This window comes from Chinchilla lanigera, unplaced genomic scaffold (assembly GCF_000276665.1).
Source record: "Chinchilla lanigera isolate Chin_1 unplaced genomic scaffold, ChiLan1.0 scaffold00108, whole genome shotgun sequence".
Classification (NCBI taxonomy): domain Eukaryota; kingdom Metazoa; phylum Chordata; class Mammalia; order Rodentia; family Chinchillidae; genus Chinchilla; species Chinchilla lanigera.
Window position 1 is genome coordinate 5005712 of NW_004955509.1, and position 10023 is coordinate 5015734.

General features: G+C 40.7%; 1 protein-coding gene across 2 annotated transcripts in view; it reads left to right on the forward strand.

Moving 5' to 3' along the window:
* Positions 1 to 1673: 1673 nt before the first annotated feature.
* Pola1 (polymerase (DNA directed), alpha 1, catalytic subunit) overlaps positions 1674 to 10023 on the forward strand; it is a 312299-nt gene continuing 303949 nt past the window's right edge. For both annotated transcript variants that reach the window (XM_005407854.2, XM_013506296.1), the window contains exons 1-3: positions 1674 to 1789; positions 6656 to 6780; positions 9288 to 9384. In XM_005407854.2, the coding sequence (XP_005407911.1) occupies positions 1747 to 1789; positions 6656 to 6780; positions 9288 to 9384 (265 nt within the window). In that variant the 5' untranslated portion in view covers positions 1674 to 1746. The remainder of the gene's footprint in view (positions 1790 to 6655; positions 6781 to 9287; positions 9385 to 10023) is intronic.

Consider the following 10023-nt stretch of genomic DNA (forward strand, 5'->3'; position numbering starts at 1 on the left):
TATACAGGTTGAAGAGACTTGCACAAACAAATAAATTGTTGGTAGAAATCCTGCTTTAGGAACAGCTTCCAAGAATATTTCTATCTCATGTGCTGCTTTACTGGGAGTTGTAACCTGAATGTGCAGGTCCAGAAGTCATATCATGATACGAAAGTGTTGGTACTGGCACTCAAATTAAGTCTGCAGTTGTCTTACTACGTTCATACTGCTATAACAAAAGACCATAAATTGTTATGGTGACTTGTAAAGGACACAAATTAATTTTTCCCAGTTTTGGAGGCTGAGAACTACAAGATCCTAGGTGCCAGCAGATTCAGAGTCTGGTGAGAGTCTGCTTTCTGGTTCATAGAAGGCAGTTTCTTGCTGTGTCTTTACATGGCAGAAATAGTAAGGTAGCTCTCTGGAGACTCTTTTATAAGGACACTAATCTCATTCATTATCCCCTCCCCCTTGACCAAATTACCTTCCATAGAATCCCTCTCCTAATACTACCATATTGGTGATTAGGTTTCAACATATGAATTTGGGGAGGACACAAACCTTCAGACTATAGCAGTAATGAAAAAGACATAAGATTTGAAACTCTTAGTTTTAAGCTTCCATGAAGAAAATGATAAAACAGTGAAGTTGGTATGGGAAAGAGTTGGTTCTTACTGATGCCTAGCCAAAATGGTTTCCTCCTGTGAGGAATAAACTCAATAATAAAACTCTAAAACTTCTACAAATTTTTAGAAGGGAAATGTAGGCATAATTCTGGAGTAGAACTTAAACAGTGCGTCAAAGTGTGAATTACTATGTGTTACGTATCACAATATAGCAATCATATCCTATATTAAATGAGTTATAAAGCGAAAAAATTTCCAAGCAACCAGAAGTGTTACATCTAATTTGAAAAAGATAAAATAAGATACATATATTGCATGCACTGTACAAGAATCGAATGCCCTTTGTGTCTTTTGTAACATTAACATTTTGGAGGTATCCAAGCCAGATACTTTGTAGGTCATTCTACACTTTGAATACGTCTGTAGGTTACTGTATACTTTGAACACATCTGTTAGATTCAGGTTACAGTATTTTTGCAACCACATAGGTGATGTTTCTTTTTCAAGTGCATCTATCAGGAGACACACGAGGTCAGAGTGCTGCATAACGGTGAGGCTACTTTTAGTCATTTGGTTAAAATAGTGCATACAGGTTTAAATTTATTTATTTATTCATTCATTCATTTATTCACACACACAGCGACTGTGTTCACACTCTGCTCTTAGAGGCAAAGTATTGGGCAAATGTCCCCGTGCGCACCGGGAGGCAGTCGCTTCCCCAAGCTGGGTCGAACCCGGTCTAGCCACGCCCACCTGCTGCCCGCCCGCACGTCTTTTCCGGGAAAATTATCTCTCCGAACCAGAGAGCCTCCATTCTTGCGTGTTCAAATCTTTTCCTAAAAGCGTGCGTGCGCCTGCGCAGAGTCTCCACGAAGCTCCCTTTCAGCGCCTGATCCCCTCTTTCTTCAGCTCTCCTCGGGGTTCTCCCGAGCTCGTTTTTCCCTAAGGGGGTCATCACAGGGCGCGAAACGCGCGCCAGCGGGAAGGCTGGGGGCGGGGCGCAGCGTGATGCCGCACGTCAGTGGCCTTCCGGGCGGAAGTCCACAGCCTCCCAAGCCGCTGATTGGCTTTCGGGCTGGCGCCTATCTCGGCCCCCGCGCCAGTTTCGGGCTTGTTGGCGCGGAATCGGGAGACTGAGACCATGGCGCCCGTGCACGGTGAAGGCTGCGAGCTGAGGGCGAGTGGTGAGGGACTGCTCTGCGCTTAGGGCATCGGTTTGGGAGTGTTTGGGAGTGGCATGATTGCAGGTGTTGGGGGGTTTCTGCTTTATTTCTTCAGAGGGGGGCGCATGTCTGGCTCGCTCCGCTGGTCCGTCTAGGCGCAGATCTTGATCATTCTGGGCGGGGACCCTGCCGGTTTCGGAAGGGGCTGCCAGGTAGGGCGATTCACTCTTGACAAACCCGAGTCTCCCGCTGCAAGGTTTTTTATTTGAGAGGCGCTCTCACCTCTGCCTCAGGGTCTCGTTATCCGTTTTTATTTCCTTCAGTGCGTCTCATCCACGTGCTGGGCACAACTTCGTCCAGAGTGGTCCCGGTGGGGCACGGTCTTGACCGGAACATTTTCGCTGCTCGCACCCCCAGTGTTGGCTTCAGTGCTGGCACGGGCCATTATAGCGTCTCCCTTTCTAGAAAGTGCCAGGAAAATCGCTGCGTGTTGTAACTGAGCAGGAAAGCAAGCGCTGTGTTGTCACCAGATTCAAATGGGTTTCTACGTTATGCATTAGCAATTTTTTTCCTTTCAGATACTTCTATGGAAAGTTCTTTAAGTGACGCATAGAAATAGTGTTCAGATCTAGCCAATTTTGGTGAAATTTCTAGAAAAAAAAATTCATCAGTTCGGCAGTATTTCAGATGCCCTGTATATCACTCAGTTCGGCAGTGGTAAACCTTTTATTTCCAAAAATAGAATAGAAGAATGCGAATGAATTTGTCTGATTTCTGATTTTTGAACAGCGTTCAACCAAAGTGTGACTTAACTTCAGTGAACTTCTAACTTAAAATCAGATGCTTCACTTTCTTGGGCCAAGCGTCACATCTCCTGTCACTCAAATACATCACCGTTAATGAGAATGTGCTTCCTAATCAGCTTCCTTTGCATTCAACTAGTTGTAAATCACAGATTTCAATTTGTTCTTTAGCCTTTCGTTTTTAAAGACAATTTATTTTGGAGGGTCGACTAGCCTGGATTACAAATGGGATGTGGGATGTGAGTACGTGAACAGTCTTTGCAGCCCTCTCTCTATCAGTGATTTGCCACTAAGCCCTTTCTTCATCCTAAAACTGTACGCCATCTGTGAACATCAAGAAATCACTCTCTGGAGGATACTGAGCAATCTTGAGACCCCTCTTAAGTCATGGTGTTGATTAAGTAGTTTCTGGGGACTTGTGACTGGAATTTTTCCTTTAGAGCAGACTGAAAGATTGTTATCTGAAAGACTGCTGCAGGCTAGTGTCTGCTTTGGGGGAGGGTGGAGGTACTCTAGATGGTAATTTTGAACCAAATATTTAACTTTTGTAACTGGATTTTTTTTTTTTTTTTGCTATCTTACGTACATGAAGCACTGGAGACATTCCAAGAAAGAAAAGCTAGGCTTTGTATTTCTTAAGTGTTAGAAGGTGCAACATCATGACAATAGCTGTGAAAAGTTGAAAGGTCTATAAATAGCTGTTGTTATGCATCAAAAGAGATGGGAGCCTCTCACGATCAAGAAATGTGTACAGTGGTTCATTCAGCAAACGTTTATTACGTGCTTGCTAGGCATAAGCATTCTGGCAAGCATTGGCGTTATGATGAAGGGTAGACTAGACATGGTTTCCGTCTTCATGGAATTGAGGTGGCGAGCCTCCAGTTATATGCAGTGCTATATTGAGTCTTGCCTGAGGAAACCACTGTGCTGTATTTTTTCTTTCTGAGGCTACACCGAGGTTCAGCTAGGTGTGGTGTATGTGAAGTGTGTGTGTGTGTGTGTGTGTGTGTTTGACTACCCTGTATTTATACACAAACATTATTTTCTTTTATATTTCTAAGTGCAGAGTAAGATAGCCACCCTTCTTGAATGCTTACAACTTTATGAAACAGGCACAGTGACCTCATTTCTTGGTGAGAACCCCGAGGTTCTACATCAGTCAGAGTCCTTTCATTGTGAGCTGCAGGAACCAACTGTAGCTGATTTGGACAGAAAAAGAATTTATTCGAATTCTGTGTTGTTTGCAGAAATCCAGGAGAGCTAGAAAGCCAACCTGGGGGCTGTTCATTGAGAAACAGTGATTAAAATTGTGCACAGAAATGGGCCAGTGAGCAGGTCATTGCCAACCAAGACCAACTACTTGATGCTATAGCTTGTACAGTGGGATATTGCTTGGCACTATTGCCCCATTCACAATCTGTTACTGCTTCTAGAATCTTACTTAAGTCCATATCTTCCTCCTTGGGACACTTACCTCTGATTTAAAGTCTGAGCAGGTGTTCCTAGTCGGTAGAGCCTATTTTACATGCCTAGGCCAGTGGTGGCAGTCCTGTGGCACAATTGCCGCTGCCAGCTGTTATCATTGGAAGCTCTGAAAGGTTCACCATCACTGGCCTATGGCCTAGCTTTGAGGGTGTCTGGGAAGGAGTACCTGCCTATTTTAGCTTCTGTTGTGGGGCATAGGCTCTGTGAAATGTCAGGCCTTGTAGGGAGGAATTTCACAAACAGTTGTGATGCTAGACAGGTTAAAACAATAATGTAGCTGTCCACTGCTTAACTGGTTAACTAGAGATCTCATGTCACCCACTAAATGGCAGAACTGGGATGTGCTGCTTCTCCTTAATCTCTTGGTTCTCCAATTCAGTCTACACTGTCATGTCACATTACCTTTTTTTTTTTTTCCCAGTTGTTTGAGACAGGGTCTCACTCTATAGCCCAGGTTGGCCTTGAACTCGTGGCAATCCTCCTGCCTCAGCATCCTGAGTGCTGGGATTACAGGCATGCACACCACAACCGGCTTTGTCACATTACCTTCTTCACTGACTTCCTTTCAGTTTCTGAATATACTTTGAATTTTCATCCCTTTGTAATTTGACTCATGCTTCTTCCTCTGATTATGCCACTTTATAACCCTATTTCTGGTGTAGTAATTTTACTCTTCTTTCTAGGCCTATATTGGAGGCTTCCCCTGTGAAACCCTTCCTGATTTCCCAGGCAAAATTAATGGCTCTCTCCTTTGCGTGCTTGTAGCGTGTTCTTACCTCTTCTGTGGTACCATGTTTATGTTACAATGGCAGTCTCAGGTCCTTTTGCTTTACTTGACTGTGAACCCCTTGAGGAGAGGCCACTCTGTCTTACTTAATAATTGTACCTCAAAGCCTGTGTCATGGAACAGTGTTGCCTGTGGAGTGAGCCCACTTAGAGACCTATAGATTTTGTCAGGTATCAAGGGGATCTTTAAGGGAACAAAGTGAGGCTAGTTTTTCACTCTTATTAGTCATGTTTAATAATCTGAAACTTTCTCATGTTAGGCCTGCTCAAGATTTTTAAAATCATTTGAATAGCATGCAAGATTTTGTCATCATGAAGCACCTGGATTCTTTAATTTTTACTTAATACTTTTCTAAAAATGGATTTGAAATCAGACAGTAGACTGAGATGTGATAGAGATTCCATTTCCAAAAAGCAGGGGGGAGTGTTTCTAATTACACTTCACCTTTAAGATACAGTTTTCAACAATTTATTGCTTGCATTTGATACATGTTCTTTTGATTGTATCTTTTATTTTATCTAGACGCTTAGTCAAACACCTTAATGTGAATATTCGAGTGGGGTTAGAGCTTTTAGGGTGCCTCTTATCAATATGTCTGCTTTCCTCTATTTCTTTTAATAAAAAATTTTTATTATTAAGTTTATTGGTACATTTTAGATATACATAATGATCTATTCATCATAGGGAATTTGTACCTGTACATGATATATCTTGATTCCTCTTTTTTTCCTGTTCCCTTCCCTTCCTTTTAACCCCTTTTCTCCTCATTTACAAAGCTTTGTTTCCATTTTATCCTTTTTTTCTTACTTTTTCCTTTTCATAAATTAATTAGCACCAAATACAATAAAATATCCAACTTCCCAGACATAGATGGCAGTCATGCTGTGCCTAAAGTCATGTCTTGCATGCAACATTGTTGCCTTAACTTGGTTATTCATCAGCTGATGTATGAAAGTCTACATTCTGTAAATGAATTGTTTTCACTGTGTGTGGGGGGTGGTTAGTTTGTAATGATCAAAAGTATGAATACTTAGAAAGTTGAATGAATGAACAGAGGCCCTCTTGGTATTTCAGTAATTTTTGACAAAACACATTTTAACCTTTGTAATTTTTTGCTATCATTCTATAATGGCATAACCAGCAAAGACCTTGAAATCTGTGATAGAACAATACTCAGAGCTACCTTTGCTAAATTTTCTCAGCTCTCATTCTGTTTCTACTTTGAAATTCTGGATATTTTAGCTAAACCTCTGTTAGGATATGTATTACTTGTAAATATTGTTTTAGATCCAGTTGCTACTTATATTCCATATTAATGTTAAATTCTATGAGTGCAGGAACCATATCATTTTGGTCTTTGTGTTCCTTATGGCCCCTAGTACTTTGCAAAGAGCAGATGATTCTTAAATCCTTTCGAGTGTTGATTAATAAAATACAAAATGAATAGTCCTTTTATGACCCACTGGATTATTTACAGCCAGTCATTTCTAATGGGAAGGCTGTGGGGCTAACTAATGCGTGATCTTTCTCTAAAGTCTCTGCAGGATATCAGTTGAATTTGAGATTTTTCTCTTTTTAGAGAAAAAAGGTAACACTGGCTTCAGTTGTTGTAACTGGGTCTTATGATTTTTGAAAATCCACACGATCTGTATATTTGGCCATGAGCTTTGTGAATTATTTTACATTACAAAAAGGTCATTTGTATATTATTAAGATTGTGTATTATTATTATTGGCTAAAACACATTCGTTTGTTTTAAGGGAAGATGGCTGACAGTGTTGTAACATCTCATGTAAATTGGCTTTTTTTCAGCTGTTTCAGATGCAGGGAGTTTTGTAACTTCTCGAGCTCGGCGAGAAAAAAGATCAAAGAAGGGACGCCAGGAAGCTCTAGAAAGACTGAAGAAGGCTAAAGCTGGTGAGAAGTATAAATATGAAGTAAGTAACTGTTTTTCTTATTTTGGTTTTTTCCTCATGTGCTTCATCTAATTCATAGCCTGCAGGTAGTCTTATGGCATCTTTGTCACCAGTTAGAAATACATATTTCAAGGTAATACAGTTTCTTAGTGTTGGACAAGTGTGGGTGTGAGGTAGATTTATAGATTATGGAGAGAGCTTGACTGTTAAAAGTTCCCATAAAGCACTTTACAGAAGACTTTAAAATTCAAAAATGAATTTATCTGTCCTATATTTTTTCCTTATTTAGCACACTGTACCCATGCTAAGTCCCATGAGCTAACAGAGTGGTTGCTTAGTGTGTCACAACGTATAGCTTTACCTTCAGTGTCCTGTCAGTATCTTAACTGTCAATGCTAGAAAATAATAACTACTAATATACTTTCTGAGCTACCACACCATTCTAGGTGCTTTTACTAGTATGTTTATTCATTTACTCCTTCCAGTAACCATGTGGAATTAGATACTACGATTAAGAACCTTTTGTGGGCAAGGCTTAGGGAATTTAGTGAGGTCACAGTGGCAGGTTCTTTATTGGAAGTCAGGCAATCTGGCTTTGGAATATACACGTTTAACCGTAGCTTGTGCTGTATTGGGCAATTTAGCAAATGGAAGAGGACTTTTGCCATTTGGCATCATTTGTTCAAGTTAAATGAGGCAATCAGATCATAAAGGGTTGCTAAAAGGAGTAAGAGTAGACCATTTTTGGCATAGGTACTTCTATAAAGGGGCATTTCAGATGTTGGCACAATGTGACTGACTTCCCTTTAAAGGCTGTGATATTAATTGTATGGCTGTAAGAGTTCATGCTGAATAGTAGTGGTGTTTTTAAAGATAGAGTCTGCTGGGCTGAGGATGTCACTCTGGTGGAGTGCTTGCCTCTCTTACATGAGGGTCTGGGTTCTATACCCAGCACTGCAAGTAGAATCAAAATGACCTTTTACTTAAAATGATTTTGATTTTGATTTTTAAATGATGCATAAAGGTATTTATTAGGCAGAATTGAAGATACAATAAAATGAATTTTTAAAGTAGTGATCTGGTCTTTTTGATAGAATATAAATAAGTAAATAAGCAATAAAATGTGCCTTTAACCAACAAAAGTAATTGTACCAGCCTCCCCAAATAAAATTGGGCAATGTAATAATATTAATTGGACTAGTTTGTGTTGGGTTGTTAAAACTTAATTTGGATGTGTAGTTTCTGTTACCAAATGGTGAAAGACCACATCAATATTTGCTACTGATCCCTGGAGAGTAGATAAAGATGTGGAAGTGAAGCCTAATCCTGTAATTATTACATACTTTGTAGGTGTGGCAGAAATCCAGTCAGCTCTGGCCATCGAGCTTTCAAAGCTCTGTGTCTAAGTTTTTTCCTTCGGTCGTAGCTTTTATGGTGGACGTAGTTGTTTTCCCTTGTACCCTACTTTAAACATGCAGAAAGCTGAGTGCCTGTTTCAGTAGGCAGTTTTTGAGGAGCCTGATGTAGGATTACAAGTTCAAGACCATCCCGGGCAACTTAATGAAACCCTGTCTCTAATTAAGGAGAGGGAATGGGAATGTACTCCAGTGGTTGAATATCTTAGTACTGCCAAAGGAAAATAGAACAGAAAAGCAGAAATCTTGAGAGAAGGGGGAAATTTAAAGTGATCGGTTGATGATATCCTGCTAACCAATCATCTGGGAAGTCAGTGACCTGCCCCATGGTAGCTGCCGTAAGTGGTATGCATCTCTTCTGTTTGTTCCTCTGACTGTAGAGGTGGTCCGCTTTGTTATATTAGTAGTTCATGGCAGTCAGGCAGCCAGTATGATTGGTGAACTTGCTGCTCTCTCTGGTCTTAGCTTTCAGAGAGCTCAAGGTTTAACTCCCTGTGCAGTTTCAGGTCCCAAGAATGAGAGATCAGTGGTTAGGCAAATAGATTGCTCAAAAATGACCTCTTATTTGCCTATAAAATATAGAATATAGACCATACAATATGTTTGCTTTGCTAATTGCTGGAGGCATATGGATAAAGATTGACCTTTTCAGTTTCATCTGGTTGGTTGAACAGTTATTAAGAATTAATATTTTTTCATAAAGCATGCTTCAGGTAGTGGAGAAGGAGGGTGGTATGCTTTACAGGTTTGCTAAGTATAGGAGAAACCAGTCTAGAAATTACAAGTGAATAATCCCCAAAGTAACTAATGAAGAATTGGCTATAATTCAGTTTGTTTTTTATGAAGTAGATGAGTAATTGATGGTATGACAAGTGTATTATGCTAATGGAGTCATTTAATATCTTATGTTAACACCCACCTAAAAGGAATACTAAGTTAATTGATGTCTATTTAAGGAAAACCCTTTGGTGGTGTTGAATGTCAGAACTCATGATTTGGTTGCAGCTACTCCATCAGGCTGCCATTCCCGTTTCAGTTTGACAGTTTTTTCATCAGAATCGTTTAACACTTTCACTGCATTTGAAGCTTATCTTCAGACTTATACAATGGCAGGTCGAGGACTTCACAAGTGTGTATGAAGAAGTTGACGAAGAACAGTATTCGAAGCTGGTTCAGGCGCGCCAGGATGATGACTGGATCGTGGATGATGGTATGTGGGAGGAAATTGCCTGCCAGGTACTGTGTTAGTTGCTTCTCACCGACTCGTGTGGTGGAGTTGCTGCTCTGCACGAGCAGATGGGAAGCATTGCTAAGATCTTACTTGGTTTGGATTTTCTTTAGTAAGAGGAAATTGGTTGGTGACATTTTGGAGAATCTAGGCACATACCTCAGGATATAACATAAATCCATGGGGAAGCGGCTGTGTAGAAATTGAGAGGATGTTCGAGACCCTGGATTTAACTGCCGGCACCAAGAAAGAAAAAAACAAAAGGAGCAGGGAGTAGCCACATGTCTGTGGGGCCAACGCACATCATCTGGAATTAAGAGATGCAGGTTCAAGTTGTGTCTTTTCCACTCCTCAGTTCTGTGGCCTTTGACAAGTTAATATCAATGAGCCAAAAGTTTTTCGTCTGTATGTTGAGGTCAGAAAACTGTTTGGCAGAGTGGCCATGAGGAGTACACTGACTGTAGGTGTGAGAGATAACTGAGAGTACTATTGAAGGCTGGTCCTGCTGTTCTTCTGCCCCTTCTGAAAAGCTCACTGCTTCCTGGGTGTAGGTTCTGCCTTCTTGGGCATGTTAGTACTGACCACAGGAAGAAGATACAGACTGTACCTGTGACTGTGTTT